Below are 21,769 nucleotides of genomic sequence, written 5' to 3' on the forward strand. Positions count from 1 at the left end.
GACTCCAAGCTCTTGAATGGTATAGTGTATATTGTTACATTTTAAAATATATTCAAATAGAAAGCAGTTATTTTAAATAGTAAACATATTTCACAATATTACTGCTTTTGCTGTATTTTAGATCAAATAAATGGAGGCTTGGTGAGCAGAAGAGAATTCTTTACAAAAACATAAAAAATCTTACTGTTCAAAATCTTTTGACTGGTAGTGTATGTCATGTTGAAATATATAAATGAACATCACATACCTGGCATTTCCAAAGTGTATATAATGTTTATGTGCTCTGAAGAAAAACAAAAAACCATTTGAAGAGACTCATGGGAGTGTGTGCGTCACATGGTCTTAGCTGTGGCCCAGGTTCCTGTGCGGGCAGGAATCTCAGAACCTGTGGAACATGTCAACATCAGTCTCTGTTTTCCATGATAAACTACATTATTAACATTATTGTGATGGTCACTGATACTAGTACTAATTTATAGAAAAAAAGAACACAATTACCACATAGCACACATATTTTACCATACAGAAAATACATCTAATTAAAGTAACATATGTAAAATAGTGAATGCACACTTACTCTATAAGATTCTGAATGGAGATGAAAACTGAACGAGACCTGCGTCCCTTTCCTGTGCTAGTAGGGTTGGGTATCGTTTGGGGTTTTTTCGATACCGGTGCCAAATCTATACTTTTAAAACGGTTCCGGTGCCTAAACGGTGCCTGAACCGATACTTATTAATAAATAAATAAATAAAAAATCCCCCAAAAAATGATGGATTGGCCATTAGAACAGAAATAGAATGCATATGTTAGAGGGTCAAGTTTTGTAATAAAAAAAAAAACAAGCAGATAAAATTTGAAGTAGCATTAGAATAGAGAGTGCTAGAGTTAAAGGGGGGTCAAATGAAGATGAAAGAGATGTGTTTTCAGCCGTTTCTTGAAAATATTAAGGACTCTTGGATTGAGTTGGGCAGGTCATTCCACCAGGAGGGAACAGTTAATGTAGAAGTCCATGAAAGTTTTATCATAGGTAGAATACAAAATGTTTCAAAAGAAGCATTTCTGTCAAATGTAATTTATGCAATATTTCAAACCTTTAATCCACTTGGGAAAATCAACCTATGGCAACAGTTTAAAAGTAGCCCAATTCTGTGGAAAAAATGCGGACTTCGCAACCCTGCATCCAACAAGAGCTGCAGGAGTCAGCTTTGACTGATCTCAGGTCAAGAATAAGGAGAGATGACTGACAAGACCATGCTGGAGTATTTGCTGCTCAACAGGTCTTGAGCTCATTGATAAATATCTGATCTTGTAAGATGTGCTCCCTTTACACAGAGTGCGTGTGATCGCGAAATCGAAAGTGAAAGTAAACAGCGCAAACGCTCATTCAAAAACATTTGGGTACACTTTATTTCGATAGTCCACTTTAGACATTCTATTAACTATAAGTAACTTTGTAACTACATGTCAACTAATTCTCGTTAATTTGCAACTAGATGTCTACTAACTCTCAGAGTAGACTGTTAGGGTAGGTTTAGGGTTAGTAGAATAAGTTGACAAAGAAAGTGTTAGAAGATATTAAGCAGACAGTCTACTAATACTCTGCTACCTGCTAGTTGACATGTAGGACAAGAAGCCTCATCAGATCACAAAAGGAATCGTGACTGTTGTGGAGTAAAAAGGTTGGACAATTTTCTTTTTTGTTGGACAACAGGTTTAGAAATGTGAATACAAGGGAGGTTTAGCTTTAGGCATTTTAATTTAAGCATGTTTAGCTTAGTTAACGGAAGGCTACCTGCTGCCATCAGAGCAAGTGTAATTACTGCATTCACGCGCTCCTCGATGCTCTCATTTCCCGAGTTGTGCTTTTAAGTGAACACTCCACTATTTTTGAAAATAGGCTCATGTTCCAACTCCCCTAGAGTTAAACAGTTGAGTTTTACCATTTTCGAATCCATTCAGCCGATCTCCGGGCGGAGAACCAGAGGACAAATATTTCAATCGATCGCTCAGGCATGGCACCGAAATGAGGCACCAAAATCTGCGTTCGGATTCGGTTCTAGTACATACCGGTTACATAGGTACCGGTGCCATATTGGTACTGGGTTTCGGTACCCAACCCTATGTGCGAGATGCAGGTGAAGGTGAGAGTAGGCCTATGTATTCACTAGGGGTTGAACGACTTCTGATTTTATGTGATTTTATGTGATGAAAGTCGAGTCGAAGTCGACTAGTTGCTGATGACGTCATTAATGAACAAATAAGTCTGGAGCTGTGATAAATACTTTGTGTACAGCTATGGCATATGGCACAGTGCTGCCCACATGGCTATTGCTCCTATAACAGCTCATTTTTATCAGTTCTTTTGTCTTTGGGTCATTACATTTCTAACAGATTTCTGCTCGTTCTAAATCAGATACAGCTAAAGTAGCACAGTAAAGATTACATTCATGTGAATGCATTAGTGAGAGCGATTGCGTGTGTGAATTAATTCTACCTGGCAGCATCTCTCTACTAGTAGTGAAGCTATGGGATTTAGTTATTAAGAAATATATGCTTGAACTTTTCAGTTTCTAAGCTATTTTATTGAAAAATCACAGAACAGTGTTGACTATACATTTCCGCGCTGAATGATTCTGTGCGCGCGTGATGTGTGCGTGATGTACGAGCTACTGTCTGTAGCTCTATTGGCTCGTTTCCACTGAGCGTTACGGTTCGGTACAGTACAGTACGGTACGTAAATATTTCCATTTCCACTGTCAGAAGTTGTGAATGGTACCAAAATAGCGAACCATACCGTACCACTTTTTTGGTACCCTTCCGTTGGGGTACCTAGCACAGCAAAGGGTATCAAAAGGGTGGAGCTAAACTCACCGCAGAATGTTGATTGGTTGACTAGAATCGTCACTTTTGCGTGATACAAGGGGATAAAGCGTCCTTCACTCGTTCTGCTCTGCTGTCCATGAGTGTTGGGCTTATTTACATCAGAGTGCGCAAACACAAAAAAATATATAACATACAGACAATAGCCGTTTCTCAATATGCGTTCTTGTCTGTTCTTGTGGACTTGTGAAACCTCATTGCCCAAAAATCAGAGTAATTTTCTAAATATTACTGTTATTGTGTCATGAAATGTAGTTTTAAGAGTTTTTCAGGCGAAAATCTAATTGTTTAAAACTCAAATCTGCGGTTTATTTATAAAGATAGCGCATATTTGAAAATTTGCTATGCCAATTTCGGCGCTCCAGGCGATCACCGGGCGCTCAGTGCTCATGTATCCGCATAGAGCAGCCTTAGCTCGGCTAGTCCTTCCGATATTTGTCGCTGGCTGTGATGTCTCTGTAGTGATTAAACATGAGATACAATTCGTTTTGGCTTGGCTATATTTAACAGGCATTCGTGGTCTCATTAATCTATTATTTATTCCTGGTCATATCGTTTTGGCTGAGCACAAAGTTAATTTTATATTTATATATTTAACTTTACTGTAGTACAGCGCTGAAAGTTATGTTTAACTTTATATATTTAATTTGAACTTTACCGTAGTACAGCGCTGACTTTGTAGCATACGTCTGACTGAACTGTTTGCTTTTGTCTTTATTTCCTCTTATATAAGCCTCTTATACTTTGTACTTATACATATATAATGGCTATTATTGTTAATTAAAACTGACATTTAACAAAAAAAGGCAGAGTTGTGCTTATTGTCGCGGTTCATCATCGATCGCTACTTTCTGGCATACACCACGCCTACCAAGTAAGGGTACTATTGGCAGTGGAAACGCAAGCCTGATCAGGGTTACCCATACCAAAACGTACTGTACTAAACTGTACTGTACCGTACCGCTCAGTGGAAACGAGCCATAAGTGGGTGCATTACAGTGTGCGGCAACGTATTCGATTAGAACGGCGATTAACTTACCTGTACAATAAGCTGTTTAAAACGTGCATTCTCCTGTTCAATTTCGAGCATCCAGTAATATAATCACACATGTCTTGTGGAGCGCTTTCAGAGTATGCATTTATTTTAACTGTTTGGAAACGGAGCGTAAATGTGGAAGTCCTTCAAAGATTTCTTATCCTGTTGCGCCCTCTATAGGACCAGCGACTAGTCGACGTTAAGCTTAAAGCGTCATGGCAGAGCATTGAAGTCGACTAGTCGATTAGTCGGTGCAACCCCTAGTATTCACAGTCCTAAAAGAATGTTATAAACAATCGTTAGCATTTATTTTCCACAGTACCTTACTATATGCATAGGCCTACTTAATGAGAAAACAGAATGCCAATAACAAATAAATTATTTTTTAACACTATCGACCACAAATAATATTACCATATAGGCATAATAAAAGTACAATTACTATACACTATACTGTGCACTTACTGAGGATGATTTTCCAGCGAACTCGAAACTGAACGACACTCGCGTGCCTTTCTTGTGCAAGATGCCAGTGATGCAGCCACAGTCCTAAACGAAAATTGAAACAGTTGTTATAGCAATTACCAAAAGATGCATAGCTGATAATAAATTGCATCACTGATAAGAAAGGACGCGCGTGTATGTCGTCGATGGGTCACTTATCAGTGATATTTACAGCTTACTTGATACATTTACACCTCAGACTATCGCGAACACCAATGACCAGGTATAACACATTCAAAACATTTACACCAGAGCAGATATTCGCGAACAGAAGCTTAGTTACATTCACAAACACAAGCATGCTTAGTAGGCCTATTATACAATACAAAAACATTTTATATATGGGAAACTATAGTTATAAACATCTACATATATTCGCGAACAGAGTGTATCACAGTAAAGTTTTGTCTAATCATTCTTACTCTAACATTAGGCTTTTAACATTATGACTCATATTACTTTTATATAGTATCGCTGTCTATTTTATAGAACATTAAAGTTTTGTCTAATGATTCTTACTCTAAAATTAGGCTAGTAACATTATAACTCATATTGCTTTTATATCGTATTGCTGTCTATTTTATAGAACATTAACAAAAAACATCCTGACATCTTGAGGCATTTAGATGCAGCGAATGAATCTTCGTAATGTTTCACTTGATTATACATTTAGTCAGGAATTATAGTGTGGAAAAAGTCTAACCTAGTAAAATGTGTGCAAGTTATGTGACAACTAATGCAAGTAGTTTAGTAAAAAAAAGACTTACTCCAGTAAATGATATCCCCCGCTGGATCAAGCCGCCGCGTTCTTCTTTTTCTGAGGTAATCCAAAGCTTATTCCTCTCAGCGAGTCTTTTTCTGAGGTAAATTCTCTCATTCCTCTTAGCGTGTCTTGAGGTAAATTCTGTCTTATTCCTCTCAGCGCGTCTTCTTCCAGAAATGAAGTAGCCGAGATGAGCTTGAGGAAAAGTATCTCTGCTTTGTTTGCTGTGATGTGGGCATTTACCAGGGCTGGGAAGGTTACTTTTAAAATGTATTTCACTACAGATTACAAAATACATGCTTTAAAAAGTAATCAGTAATGTATTTCATTAGATTACTCAGGTTTAGTAACTTAATCTAAATACTTTAGAATACTTAAGATACTTAATACTTAAGTTATACACAAAGGAACATATTAATGTCTTGTTTTTATGTTCCCAACTCTAAATAAAAGTGACATCTACCAGTCATAAGATTTGCGTTTTCCTTGCATTTTATTTTTAACACCATCAGTTTTCCACAGCATTTCTATGAACAACAAAAAAATGTTGTGTCATTTAAATCTACCAATCAATATAAATTCAATTTGAATACAATGAATGGGATTCCGTGCTGTTTCATGCTGCATTCCAAGCTTCAAAATGAATCCAAACACACCAAACATATCATAAAAGCAGCCAAAACAACTGGCACAATTTTCCAAGTTATACAATAGATTTGTTTGTTGAATGAATTTAAGTGATTACTTCACTGATAATCCTCTCTATGGAGAAGTGATCGGCACAAAAGAATCGCTGAGTCAAAATTGACAGGGCGATTCCATGCTGTTTCATGCTGCATTCCAAGCTTCAAAATGAATCCAAACACACCAAACATATCATAAAAGCAGCCAAAACAACTGGCACAATTTTCCAAGTTATACAATAGATTTGTTTGTTGAATGAATTTAAGTGATTACTTCACTGATAATCCTCTCTATGGAGAAGTGATCGGCACAAAAGAATCGCTGAGCTAAAATTGACAGGGCTCGTGTTAAACAAAAGAAATGATTCATTTGAAAGATTGAATCAAAAGAATCATCTGTTCACAAATCGGATCATGAACTCGCATTACCGCGCCACAGATGATCTATTCCTGAACATTTCGAATGAATAAAGACTTCAAGTTAATCTGTAAAGCACACAAAGCTATCTTTGACTTTATAAACTTTTATTTCATGAATCGTATGGATCTGTTAACTGAATGCAAAGTGTGAATTCTAGGAGAATTCGTTGTCATTTTTCAATTAAATTCTTAGAAATATTAAACGTAATGATAACCATTCAACACTCAAAATATGAGAAAATAGAAAAACGAGTTACTGGATAAAAATTTTCAAAGATCAAGAACAACTTCCTTCTAGATGCTTTTTTCAGATTAGATGTTGAATCCTTCGATGCTGATAGAAGTTTTGTTGCAGGTAGGCATTGCATTGAGCTGAGATGTTACTTCCTTTTTCAGATTTATAAATAAATAGTCTTTGTATTTCCACGAGAGAAATGCATCACGCGAATGGCTTTCTGTTGTGTCATCCATTTTTGTGTCGTGATTATGAGCGTATGCACTCTCACTACGAGTTGCTAAATGAACAGGCTGCTACACGCAGTTTTTTTTTTTTTTTCAACGGAGAATCAGTTGCCTTATTGGTTAAAATCCCCAAACTTAAATATTAAATTAAGAAATGACATTAAAATTCAAAGTAATCACTTTGGTAATCTAAAATACTTTTCAGATGTAACTGTAATTTGATTACCACCTATTTAAAATGTAATTAAAACGAAATACAGTTACTCATATTTTGTATTTTAAATACGTAACGCCGTTACATGTATTTCGTTACTTCCCAGCCCTGGCGTTTGCATGCCGCGTGTCTCACATGGACTATTGTAATATCAAAAGCGAAAGTAGCGCATGGGCGTGATCTAATTAGAGATAATAAAGCCAGACAGTAAAGACTGGACAATGCGTTGGTTTCATACGGATTACTTTATCACAGAATATTTGTTTTCGATAAGATTTGCTTCGTTTAAAAGTAGACATGTCAAGCTTTCTATAGATACTGTATATCTCTCATGTCTTTGTGTCGATTATTCACTGAGTATTAGTTCATTTTAGTGACGCATTTCTAAATGAAGATCACAGAGACCAAGGTGGCAGACAGCGCACCCTGTTTGTTTTCTTTATTTTACAAAAGCACAAAGTTTTGTTGATATTATGTGTATACAAATAAAAGTAGACCCTTTACAGATTCGATTGATGTATTGCTCTTATCTGTACGATCAAAACTAACGGAGTAATTTAAGTTCCTTTAGGGGCTTTAAAAAAAAAAATGCAACAAAACGCGCCTGTGTGTTTGTTGACCCCAGAGGGCAGGTTAAGCAACGTGCTTGTTGCATAGCCTCGATTGCTCAGCTTGGGGTGACGCTTCCCCCTTAACCCTTGTGTGGTGTTCATATTTTTGTTACTCGGCCAGTGTTCGTGGGTCTGGTGGACCCGCTGCAGTTTTGGGTTTTTAATTCAACACAATTAAAAATTATATGTTAAAATACTCAACAGATGTTTTCTTCATCCCAATTATAAGCAATATAAACAGCATATATGTTCAAAATTTGCCCTTTACCTTTGTTAGATAACATTTATGAATTAAAGTGCTACAACCTTGTGCTGGAATGGCAGGGGCAGAAACACAAAACTCACACTTACACTCACACTCTTACAGACTCTCTCTCTCACACACACACACACACACACACACACACATAAACATAATTAATAGTATCATTTTTCTTTTGATAAAAAGTGAAAACGGATCCCACAGACCCAAACACCATACAAGGGTTAATGCAATTAATAGCATGTTAGACACTTTAATTTAATGAAGAATAAATGCTGCGCACAGGACACACGCAAAAATTAGTTGGGAAAACCATTTGTTTAGCAAATGCAAAATAAAGGTATATTATATCAATATAGAGTTGGCGCGCTATAGATTTAGAACCGGAGCTGGCAGTTTACAGTTTCATAGAAAGAGTAGTATGTGCGCCAAATCAGTCGCTGTAGAAATCGAATACTTTAACAGTTGCGGACGAAATAGCTCAACATGTGAGCCAACGCAAATGCAGTGACGTGAAATAAAACTATGTTTTAAAATAAGAGTTGCTTGACTAAGTAAGACATAGTGGATGATGGGCACAGAACGGTAACAAAACTCTGAGACATTTAAAAGCCACACCCAGGTGTAGTAGTGTGCAAACTCTACTACATAGGGATGTTTAGATACTGTAGCTATTAGAATTCACGTTCACATTTTTTTAAAGGGGTCATATGACGTTGCTAAAAAGAACATTATTTTGTGTATTTGGTGTAATGCAATGTGTTTATGCAGTTTAAAGTAAAAAAAACACATTATTTTCTATATAATGTACATTATTGTTTCTCCTCTATGCCCCGCCTTTCTGAAACACATCGATTTTTACAAAGCTCATAATTCTAAAAAAGCGAGGTGTGCTAGGAAAAATTGAAATCGCATCATATGACCCCTTTAAAACAATATCAGTTTAAATGCTTTGTATTCTATTCTATTCTATTCTATTCTATTCTGTCAGTTTAAATGCTTCAATTTGTATTATATTACAGTTTCAATTTATATTATATTACAGTATATTATGTTATATAATATTATATAAACCTAATAACTGACCTCAAAAAAATATTTTTTTCATATTATATTATATTATTATAGGCCTATTATATTATTATAAAGAATCAAACTGTTCTGCGTGATTTTTAATAGAATTTCTTGTTAGCACTGTAAAAAAAGTTTTCTCAGGTAACCTAAAATGTGCATCATTTAGTTACATCAAGGGTCAAATCAAATATAAATAGCACATTAAAGTTAAAAGTTGCACACTCTTTTTGTGTGTGTGCACGCGCTGTACAGGTTTGGTGTAAAGAATGTTTTTGCTCAGGTGGCCGAAATGTCCACCCAATAGAGAAAAGTTTTGCTCAGCAAGAAAAAAAATTAGAGGGAATATTGGTCATCGCCAGTGTCATCTTCAGTCAAATCACATTTTACACTGCAGGACTCGGAGTCACCAACAGGTCCAGATATTTAGTGTGCTTCTCTCAGATTGTGTCTTTGATAACACACACTATGTGATTGGGGCTAAAATTGTGCAGTGTGTGCCCAGCATAAGACACTCGCAGTTATACAAGAACTCACACAGAAGAGAGGGAGGTTAAATAGGGCAGCAAATGAAATGAATGTTAAGGGAGAGCAGGTGAGGCAAATGAACTATTAAAAAGATTACAGGAGGGCAGGGAAAAGACATGAGATAGAAGAGCATATGGTAAATAGAAACAAACATGACAGAAGCCAAGTGTTCACACCAAAAATGACATGAATGCAGACAGAAGTGTCAGGATCCATACCCTACACTCCAACACAAAAGGGACAGGAGAGCATACAGCCAAGGAGAACTGCCCCTATGTGCTCAACTAGACACAAAATACAAAAACATGGGTGTCAGGACTCTGTCACCACATATAACAGACAAAAGTGACCAGACAGTGACAGGGAACTACCTGATTTGTTCTTCCCCTTCTTTTACACAGTATGAGCAATTTGAGAGCACCATTGGCTTCAAGCTTTCTAATCACAGAGCCGCCAAGAGGCTATGGAAGGTTTGCATTGAACACCACACCTTTTTCAGGTAAACTAGCTGGACTAATTTGATTTATATAATTTTGTTATCAACATTGTAGTCATGTTAATGTTAATGTGGCAGCCTTTATTTTACTTCACATTTCTTAGTGACAAACCTTGGGTCACCATTGTCCTATGAATTTAGCTTTTATGACTTTCAGTCATTTGTGTTTGACCTCCCAATGCCTGAAGCTGTCACACTATTGAATATGTTTTGTTTCCCTCATTTGCATGAAATTTAAATGGCATCAATGGAGAACATAGTCTAGTGTGGCTATGTCTTGATAGTCATACCGCCTTTTTTTAAATATATGAGAAAGTTTAGGAATGATTAATATTGATAAAGAATCTCAGATTGAATGCCTCTGTTGGCATATCCTCTATTGCTCCAGGTATGTTATTATAAAGACCAGAATACCATAGAGACTTGGTGGTGGGCTATTTTGACTTGAGACAATTACCTATCAACCACTGTGTAGCTTTTAATTAATACAGGGGGTTGTCTTTTCAGAACCTTCTGATGCAGATTATTAATGACGTCAATATCAGTAAACCAATAACATTTTCCTGTATTGGTCTGTTTTAGGCTAGTGTCCCCTGAGCCACCACCAAAGGGCTTTCTGGTGATGGGTTCAAAGTTCAGATACAGTGGAAGGACCCAGGCCCAGACACGGCAGGCCAGCGCTCTGATCGATCGGCCCGCTCCCCACTTTGAACGGTCCACTAGCAAGAGATACCTTCTTTCTCGCAGTCTAGATGGAGGTTAGAACACTTTTGTTTTCCTCTACTTTGCCTTTTGCTGTAGCAAAATTGTCTGCATTTTGGCCAGACTCGATATTGTAGCTTTCCACTACTTTCAGTCTTTCACAATGGACACAGTTAATCTAGGAGTTAATTATAGTAGCACATACCTTATTCAGTGGTGACCATGTCACTACAATTATTATGAGGAATCTTTAAAAAACAACCATTGAACATTTTGCTGAACTGTTGTTGGACTGCAGGAAACATGGAATATCATAATAATAAGTCATAACACAATTGTACTTCAAAACTGTAAGAAGATAAAAAAAAAATTTAAGCAAATTATCTTTATACACAACTGTCACATGATATTATAAAAAACATTGTGCCATCTTTAATTTAAAATTTTCCTGTATTTCCTGTAATTGAGTGGCTTGTCAGAATATTATATTTCTCTAATACATAAATTAAGTAAGCATGACCAAAGTCCTTATAGGGAAAAGAATTTACTGAAGGTAGTAGTGTAGCACATTTCTTTAGTATCAAAGTTAGAATGAAAGCCTCTGAAGAATCTTAACCTTCTGCACGTGGGACAGAACTAATACATAATCAATAGATACAGTACAGCTAGGACTTTCCACTGGAGATGCTGCAATACACAGGACAGCTGTAATAAACAAGACACAGGATATGCTTTAGGAAAGAGGTTTGACTAAGTGACATTTACATTACAATGTCATTACTCAGCTACAGTTAGTTCGGTGTTGATTCAGTTGAGTTATAAATAAAGGTAATTTTAACGATAAGCAGCTCAACTGTCTTCATAAATCAATTTATAAATAAATTATAAACTAATATAATTCAAATATAAAGCAGCTGTTTATAAGACATTAGGGTTAATGTTCAGCTCAATTGATTTCAAGTTTTGTTATGATCCGATATAGTGTCAATGCCGTCAGATTGACAATATTACTGAATATCAAGTGTCTTTTAAACTGCAACTAAGCAAGCCAAAAAATGACAGCGACAAGGAACCTGAACTCTGTCCGGTGACAGAAATTAACAAAAAAAACTTTCCAAAAGAATGTTGTAGTCAATAGTGTCAAAGGCAGTAGTACTAAGGTCTAGTAATACTAATAGAGAGATGCAACCATGATCGGACAATACAAGCAACTAATTTGCAACTCTGATAAGTGCAGTTTCAGAACTATGATATGATCTAAATCCTGACTGAAATTCCTTGCAGACACCATTCCTTTTCAAAAAGGAATATAGAAGGATTCCTCTTTTTCTAGTATTTTTGAAAAGAAAAAAAAATGTTTAGATCATTTTGAGATTTAAACAATGAACATTTAAGATAATTCTGTAGTCAACTAATTCTTTAGAATAAAGTTTTTTTTTAGCTCTTTCCCTTGATCATCTTTACAAAAATGTCTTGGTCCCCAGAATATTTTGTAGCAAGAATTACATTCTATTTTATCAGCATTTGAATGTGGGAAAGTTTTATTTTGAACAAAAAGCTGAGAAAATCATGTATTTTTAGAAATACATCTAAAAAGCTTCCACAGTCATATACCTCTTTGTGGATTACAGTTCAATCAGTAACGTTAGGCAGTTTTGATTTATATGTTGTTGACTGTTTGATGATCGCATTAGCTTACATGTAAGTAAGCAGTGGTTCTAATGGTTTTTTTCTGCTTCTTCTTCTCTTGCTTTTGGATCTGGAGATTCTGTACTATATCAGAAGATGCATAATAGTGCACACGAAAACACTGATTGCCGGAAAATTCTTTCAATTTCGAGGAAGAGCTGTGTCATAAATGACATAAAATTGCCAATGGCAGGGAAATACTTAATTAGAGGCTTAATAACTGCCACCTTTAACGTTTTTGGGACAAATCCTAATAATAATTAAAGCTGCAAGCAGTGATGATAGGGCCCTCACACCTGTTCCATCGCCACCCCATGACTTTAGGAAAACAGAGCACGGTGGGCAGTATGCATTTAAGAAGGCTAAATATATAGCTGCAAGCAGCAATGAAGGGCCCAAGGTCCGGTGGCACCGCCAGCCTAATGGCATCAAGAAAACAGTGCAGAGCGGGCACATGCATTTAACCCTCTGGCAGTTTGGTTGTTGAGTTACAGGAATGAAAGGATTACACTAGAACACCAGGAGTGTGAAACAGATACACTCACAGAAAGTGTAGAAAACTTTTAATGATCTATAATAATTTTTTAATTATTTTAATGATCTACAAGCATTTATAAGATAATTATATAAAACTATATTGCCAGTACAGTAAATATCAACTGATTCTCAGTTTTTACTCGCCAGTGTGTGAGTTGGACGCTAAGTATAAGTTTAGCACAGATATATTTTCACTCGTCGAACATTCTCTGACTGAGCGCTTCAGAGTTTCATTCTCTGTCAAGTGATCTGTTATATTTCTCAGTTCATCTCAATGGATTCGCAGCGCACCTGTATTTGGCGTACCGTGAACTCTAGTGTGAAGGCGCACGACTCGTCGTCACTTTGTCTCACACACATGCAAAGAGAGAGAGAGCGAGAGAGTCTTGCATACCATGCAGAATTGACGCGCTACATGTAAACGATATACTTTGTTGTTTTTTCCTGTCAAAATAATGGAGTTCTTTTGGAATTCTTCAGCTTTTAAGAACTGCCGGGTTCTCCGGTAGTAGGCGGAATTAATGCGCAAACGACGATCTCATTGGCTGGCGCTCACCTATTATCGTCCCTGTTTTGATTTCAGCAAATAAGTTTGAGTGAACACACACAACCTGATTAATATTCATGAATCCAGAATCTCGTTAATCCTTAGTGCATTTTATATTGTTCTTATTAGTAGAATTCTAAGTATTATTATTATTATCTTATCAGTATTATTGTTAGTTTTTCCCAATTTTTTTACATAAAGACTGAATGGCCAAAAAAGCAGCACCACCAGTCCTAAGTTCAGTTAAAATGACTAATGTGCATTCATACATGGTTTTAATTCTAATTACTAAAGTTATATCATTAAATAATACTTGATTATCATATATAATGCTTGACTGACTTATGTTACGAATGTAGTACTTTCAGATATTTAAAAAGCTGTGCCATTTTACAAACATTATATATATATATATATATATATATACACACACACATGCATATATGGTATATCAGTCTGGCGAGTAAACTTAAAAATGTACTAGCCAATGGCGATTCAATTGCCAAGGTGTCCGTAGAGGGTTGATATGTAAAACGTTTTAAAGAGTCTAAACAATGCACTTCAAAGATAGGCTATAAGACAACTCCTGTTTACTTTTTTGCCAGTATTTTAATATATCGCCATGGCAACACTATTTGAGATATCAAAAAACATTCATAATTTAGGTTCCTCAGTGTTTTTGCATCAGGTAGACAAAGTTTGGTGTAAATTGTATGAGAGCAGTTTCAGGAGTATATAGAAGAAGAATATCAACGTTTGAAGCATTGCCATGGCAACAATATTTAAGTTATCAAGAATCCCTACACAGTTTTACATCTGCTTTTGACATTATTCTGATGTAAGTCTGAAGCAAATCAGGTAAAAATAAAAGGGTGATTTCAAAGCATTTTGAAAATGACACTTTCTGCTGCCTGTTCTGGCTCTATCTGTTTTAGCATTTCAGCTCCCCATTGTTACAGAAGGAGACTCACACAGAGGATTAGAATACAAACTAGGATATTTAATGACAGCAAATGATGCAGATGGTAATGGCAGGTGAGTATTATAGGCAATGGAGCAGTTCTCTGAATTGATGGAGAATATAACACAGTCTCTGGTCTCGCAGGAGATCGTGGAAGGGAGACAGAAGACAGCACACACCTCAGATGACGAGTAATGAGAATATCCCCATGGAGATGACAACTGGAACTGACATAGGAACTGAGCACAGGAGAACACACTGGAGGAGACACAGAAGGTAAGTACACAAGGCAGGTAGGTAGCTCAATGTATCGCACAGATAGCATAGAGAGTCCACTTCGTATGAACGAGACCGGACACTGGAGTGAAGAGAGGTGTGCTTTTGTAGGAGTCCTGATGAGAGTGCAAATTCCAAACAGGTGCGTGCAATCAGTATTCAGGTGACAGTGTGCACTGTGATTGAGTGGTGGATGAGCCTGGCCGATCTGTGACAGTACCCCCTCCTACACGGCCTGCTCCTGAGGGCCGATGACCCCGACGTCGTGGTGGTCTACCTCTCCCTCGGGGCCCAGGACGATCTGGATGAGTGGAGTGAAAGGCCTCCAGCAGTGTGGGATCGAGGATGTCAACTCTGGGAACCCATGACCGTTCCTCTGGCCCATAGCCTTCCCAGTCCACAAGATATTCCAAGAGACCACCACGGTGCCAGGAGTCCAAGATCTTGTTGACCTTGTAGATGGCGCCGTCCTCCTGGATTAACGGAAGAGGGGGTTCCTCTGTCGGGTCAGGCTCTGTGGAGACAGAAACAGGAGGGTGGTAAGGTTTGAGAAGTAAAACATGGAAGGAAGAGTGAATCTTATACTGTGAGGGAAGCTGAAGTTGGTACGTGACTGGGTTTATCTGCTTGATGATGGTGAAGGGGCCAACATATCTGGGACTGAGCTTCTTGCAGGGCAGGCGCATCCTGATGTCCCGTGTTGACAGCCAGACCTTCTGACCAGGTTGGTATGATGGAGTTTCAGCCCTTCGAAGGTCTGCTGTCGTCTTACTTCTGCGCACTGCCCGCTAAAGCTGATGGTGAGCTGCGTCCCAGACCCTCTCGCTATCTCGGAACCAGTAATTGACAGATGGGACATCAGGCGGCTCCCCCGACCAGGGGAATAGGGGTGGCTGGTAACCGAGTACGCACTGGAAGGGAGTGAGTCCAGTGGATGGCTGGCGAAGGGAGTTCTGCGCGTACTCGGCCCAGCCTAGGAACTGGTTCCAAGAGTTCTGGTGGCCATGGCAGAAAGTTCGCAGGAATTAATTTGCCAGAGGGTAGGTGGCGTGGACTCTTGGCGATGGCACAGTCGGAACAGCCTTGGACGAAACTTCTCACATCCCTGGCCATATTGGGCCACCAGAAGCGATCCTTCAGCAGCGAGATGGTGTTGTTGGCCCCTGGGTGGCCAGTGCCCAGAGAAGTTTGAGCGGAGTGAATCAGGGGAGTGCGTTGTGCTCTGGTGACATACTGCAATCCTTGTGGACAGCCCAGCGGAGTGGCCGTGGAAGCATTGGAGGAGGCGGCTGGATTGGGGGACCATTGGATGGGGCTTACGATGATTTCCTTGAAGATAATGGATTCCGGTTCCTCACTGACCTCTTCAGGAGCATGAAGACAAGAGAGAGCATCCGCTTTCACATTTTTGGGACCTGGACGATAGGAGATGGTAAAATTGAACTGAGTGAAAAAGAGTGCCCATCGTGCCTGGCGAGGATTAAGTCTCTTGGCGTCTAACAGATATTGCAGATTTTTGTGGTCAGTGAGGACAATGAATGGATGTTGTGCACCCTCCAACCAATGCCTCAATTCCTCCAGGGCTAACTTAATAGCAAGGAGTTCCCTGTTGCCGATATCGTAGTTTCTCTCCGCCGGGCTGAGTTTGCGAGAGAAGAAGGCACATGGATGGAGTTTGGCTGGAGACCCCTGCTGCTGAGACAGCACCGCTCCTACCCCGGTAGTGGAAGCGTCCACCTCCACAACGAAGGGCCTGTTGGGGTCTGGATGGATGAGGAGCGGTGCACAGGTGAAGGCTTTCTTGAGGGCTTCAAAGGCTTCAGTGGCAGCTGGTGACCAGGACAGCCATTCCTCCAGGGCCAGCTTAATGGCAAGGAGTTCTCTGTTGCCGATATCGTAGTTTCTCTCCGCCAGGCTGAGTTTGCGAGAGAAGGCACATGGATGGAGTTTGGCTGAAGACCCCTGCTGCTGAGACAGCACCACTCCTACCCCGGTAGTGGAAGTGTCCACCTCCACAACGAAGGGCCTGTTGGGGTCTGGATGGATGAGGAGCGGTGCACAGGTGAAGGCTTTCTTGAGGGCTTCAAAGGCTTCAGTGGCATGTGGTGACCAGGACAGAGATTTGGGCTTGTTTCTCAACAGACTAGTGAGTGGACTGGTTATGGAGCTGTAGTTGTGGATGAATCTTCTATAAAAGTTTGAGAATCCCAGGAAGCGCTGAAGTTCCTTGATGGTGGTTGGAACTGGCCAGTTCCTGATGGCCTCTACCTTCCCCTCGTCCATCTGGATGCCACCGTTATCGATGATGCAACCAAGGAACTGCACTGAGGACTGATGGAAGGAGCATTTCTCGGCTTTGAGGAACAGGTGGAATTCCCTGAGGCGTTTCAGGACCTCCGAAACATGGTGGCGATGTTCGACCATGCTCCGGGAGTAGATGAGGATGTCATCAATGTAGACGAGGACGAACCGATGTAGATACTCCCGGAGTACCTCATGCATGAAATCCTGGAATACGGAGGGGGCATTTACCAGGCCATACGGCATGACGAGATACTCATAGTGGCCAGTAGGGGTCACGAAGGTGGTCTTCCATTCGTCCCCCTCACGTATCCGGATGAGGTTGTACGTGCTGGGTCTAACTTGGTGAAGACTGTGGCTCCGCGGAGATGTTCCAATGCCGCTGGAACGAGGCGAAGTGGATAGCGAAACTTGACGGTAATCTTATTCAGCGCCCTTATTCATCGATACAAGGCCTCAAACCTCCGTCCTTCTTGGCCACGAAGAAAAAGCTTGAAGAAGCAGGGGACGTAGAAGGGCGGATGTAGCCTTGATGTAAAGCCTCGTCAATGTACTCCTCCATGGCCTTCTGTTTGGGGAGTGATAATGAATAAATTTTTCCATGGGGCACTGGCTCACCCGGAATCAGATCTATTGCACAGTCCCATGGCCGGTGCGGAGGTAACTGGGAGGCTCTCTTCGGGCAGAATACATCACTGGAGGGGGCGTAACAGGGTGGAATGTCAACTGACTGTTTCTCGACTGGGCTCTCGATGGACGTGGAGTTGTGGCAATGGAGCAGTTCTCTGAATTGATGGACAATATAACACACTCTCTGGTGTCGCAGGAGATCGTGGAAGGGAGACAGAAGACAGCACATACCTCAGACGACGAGTAATGAGAATATCCCCACGGAGATGACAACTGGAACTGACGTAGGAACTGAGCACAGGAAAACACACTGGAGGAGACACAGAAGGTAAGTACACAAGGCAGGTAGGTAGCTCAATGTATCGCACAGATAGCATAGAGAGTCCACTTCGTATGAACGAGACCGGACACTGGAGTGAAATGAGGTATGTGCTTTTGTAGGAGTCCTGATGAGAGTGCAAATTCCAAACAGGTGCGTGCAATCAGTATTCAGGTGACAGTGTGCGCTGTGACTGAGTGGTGGATGAGCCTGGCTGATCTGTGACACCCATACTTGTCATTTTATATTCTATCGCTTAAATTTATATTATTGACTTTCCGGGTTTTTAAGAACAGTGTGCAATGCACATGGGAGCGTATGGTAATTTTGCTGTGTCATTCCATCTTATTAACAGCACTTAACAAGGCACTGCCTGTAAGTAAAGTTTGATTATTATTGATTTATGTTATTCTGTATGAATAACATTCTGGATTACATGTAGAAATACAGTGGTGGCCAAAATTATTAGAACACTAGCATTTTCACCAGTTAAAAAATGGTTTTAAGTTTACGTTTCCAAACATTCATTTTGCCATTAATTGTAATAATCCAGTGAGATTTTTGTTTGCTCAAGGAGTCTGACAGCAGCCAGTGCTCCACACAGAGATCTGATCTCAACGTCATCCAGTCTGTCTGGAATGACATGAAGAAACAGTACAAACTGAGACAGACTAAATCCAGATGATCTGTGGCAACGTTGCCAAGGTGCTTTAAGGGTGTTTTCACACTTGAGTCCTCTTTAAAAGAACCGAACCCAGACCCCTTTAAGTGGACCAAGAGGTGAACAAGTGAAAAAGTACCCAGTTTTCTTTGTGTTCACACTATTGCAGTTCCTGAAATAGGACTAAGATCCTTTTTTGGTGCACTTAAGCAGTAATGGTGTCTCAGACCTCTTTGTGTTCAGACTGTTGCTTTTTGGATCTAGTTCAGTGTTTGAAGGCTGACATTATGGAATATTTTTTATCTTTTGCACAAAAATATAAGTTTCGTACACTTTTGCAATATTTATTTTGAATTGTTTTCCTTGTTTATGTCATCGTGTTTATTTTATAGCACACAGGGTTTCTGCAGGATTTTTAAGCTCAAATGTAAGACTTTTTAAGACTGTTTTTAAGAACTGCACAGATAAAATTAATGCCATATGAGTGGGGTGGGGCAATGTCAATGGTAACATATTAAAGTGTAAAATGACTGTAAAAAGCATGATTTACAGTTACAGGTTTTTACAAAAAAAATATAAAAAATAATACAATGAAATAAAATGTCAAATTTCAGCCTTTAAATTTCAAACCATTTTTAATGAAAAGAGTCAAAAATCAAATGTATCAATTATAATATTAATGGTTTAATGGCTGGTTTAATATCAATTATTATTTTAAACCAGCAGAAGGGCTGTAAAAAAAATGCGAATTCATTCTCTGCCAGCAGGTGCGCTTTCAGAACTGCATAAAGATAGACTTTGAAACATGCGACGCTCATATTCATCCAATGAAATCATAGCCTTTTTCATTTTAATCATCACATTAAGCTATATGGCAATTGTCTTTCAAGGCACTGCCTGTAAGTAAAGTTTGATTATTATTGATTTATGTTATTCTGTATGAATAACATTCTGGATTACATGTAGAAATACAGTGGTGGCCAAAATTATTAGAACACTAGCATTTTCACCAGTTAAAAAATGGTTTTAAGTTTACGTTTCCAAACATTCATTTTGCCATTAATTGTAATAATCCAGTGAGATTTTTGTTTGCTCAAGGAGTCTGACAGCAGCCAGTGCTCCACACAGAGATCTGATCTCAACGTCATCCAGTCTGTCTGGAATGACATGAAGAAACAGTACAAACTGAGACAGACTAAATCCAGATGATCTGTGGCAACGTTGCCAAGGTGCTTTAAGGGTGTTTTCACACTTGAGTCCTCTTTAAAAGAACCGAACCCAGACCCCTTTAAGTGGACCAAGAGGTGAACAAGTGAAAAAGTACCCAGTTTTCTTTGTGTTCACACTATTGCAGTTCCTGAAATAGGACTAAGATCCTTTTTTGGTGCACTTAAGCAGTAATGGTGTCTCAGACCTCTTTGTGTTCAGACTGTTGCTTTTTGGATCTAGTTCAGTGTTTGAAGGCTGACATTATGGAATATTTTTTATCTTTTGCACAAAAATATAAGTTTCGTACACTTTTGCAATATTTATTTTGAATTGTTTTCCTTGTTTATGTCATCGTGTTTATTTTATAGCACACAGGGTTTCTGCAGGATTTTTAAGCTCAAATGTAAGACTTTTTAAGACTGTTTTTAAGAACTGCACAGATAAAATTAATGCCATATGAGTGGGGTGGGGCAATGTCAATGGTAACATATTAAAGTGTAAAATGACTGTAAAAAGCATGATTTACAGTTACAGGTTTTTACAAAAAAAATATAAAAAATAATACAATGAAATAAAATGTCAAATTTCAGCCTTTAAATTTCAAACCATTTTTAATGAAAAGAGTCAAAAATCAAATGTATCAATTATAATATTAATGGTTTAATGGCTGGTTTAATATCAATTATTATTTTAAACCAGCAGAAGGGCTGTTAAAAAAATGCGAATTCATTCTCTGCCAGCAGGTGCGCTTTCAGAACTGCATAAAGATAGACTTTGAAACGTGCGGCGCTCATATTTATCCAATGAAATCATAGCCTTTTTCATTTTAATCATCACATTAAGCTATATGGCAATTGTCTTTCAGTCCCCATTGTACTTTTTATGGCCTTTTTATCACAGATTCTAGCCTACGTCTTGGAATATATGACGCAAATAAGAATTTTCACTGTATACTGTCATCTAAACAAGTAAGTAACAAGTCTGCCACGTTTGTTCTGACCAACTGAGGAAAAAAGGATTACAATTAAACGTGCTAATTTCATTCACATGTGTTTCATAAACTCATGAGCCTTTATACTGTCATCTAAACAAGTAAGTAACAAGTCTGCCACGTTTGTTCTGACCAACTGAGGAAAAAAGGATTACAATAAATCGTGCTACCAATGGTGATTAAGTGTAACGATCGGTTAGCTCATATCACATCAAACAGTGCAAATTATTATTATTGTTATACTTTGTTCTCAAATTATTAATGTTAACATCAGCATTGCGTGACTATGAGTATAGTGTGTATTAGCGCGTGATTTCAGTTTCTGTACAGTGTAATCTCTAATTGTCATACCATTCGAATTTCATATTAAGAAATTTTTTAACTAGGGGTGTGACGAGACACTTATCCCACGAGACGAGACGAGACACGAGACTGGGTTCACGAGAACGAGACGAGATTTTTAGACTTTTTTTAAAGCATTCCTCAATGATGAAATATATAGGGAAAAATAGTCTTTTATTCAACTGAAAAACACAAAATGCAAAAAATATAGGTGCATTTTGAAATCAACTTGTATGAAATTAAACATCTATTTTAATCAATTTTATGCAGTAATAAACAACATGTAAACACTGCAAAATGTTTTGCCACAAACTCAACTGACAGGCAAGTAATTGCACAAAAATTATAAATAGTATAAATAAAAATAAATAATAAACAACACAAATATCCCTTTAAAGTGGAAGTGAAGCAGTCAGTCAAGTTTACATTATTTAGTAAACTGATTTCCACTTTAATAAAAAAAATATATATAATAAACACGATTAATGTATCCATTTAAAAGAATAAAGTAGTGGTTCCCAAACTGGGGAGCGGGGCAAGGCTGAGGGATAGTTAGGGCCTAAATAGGTTCCTAAATTCCATTTAAATTTTTCTGGATTCCGTTTTTTTCCGTTTTAATTTTTCTTGACTCATTTTTAATAGTTAAATTAAATTGTATTAATTAAAAAGCA

General features: G+C 38.4%; 1 protein-coding gene across 2 annotated transcripts in view; it reads left to right on the top strand.

Annotated features, from left to right (window-relative positions):
* LOC107666579 (band 4.1-like protein 1) overlaps positions 1–21,769 on the top strand; it is a 193,851-nt gene that overhangs the window by 80,827 nt on the left and 91,255 nt on the right. For both annotated transcript variants that reach the window (XM_016457986.1, XM_016457988.1), the window contains exons 10-11: positions 9,839–9,936; positions 10,516–10,691. In XM_016457986.1, coding sequence (XP_016313472.1) covers positions 9,839–9,936; positions 10,516–10,691 — 274 coding nt within the window. The remainder of the gene's footprint in view (positions 1–9,838; positions 9,937–10,515; positions 10,692–21,769) is intronic.

The sequence above is a fragment of the Sinocyclocheilus anshuiensis genome, unplaced genomic scaffold (genome assembly GCF_001515605.1).
Source record: "Sinocyclocheilus anshuiensis isolate Anshui unplaced genomic scaffold, SAMN03320099.WGS_v1.1 scaffold1401, whole genome shotgun sequence".
Classification (NCBI taxonomy): Eukaryota; Metazoa; Chordata; class Actinopteri; order Cypriniformes; family Cyprinidae; genus Sinocyclocheilus; species Sinocyclocheilus anshuiensis.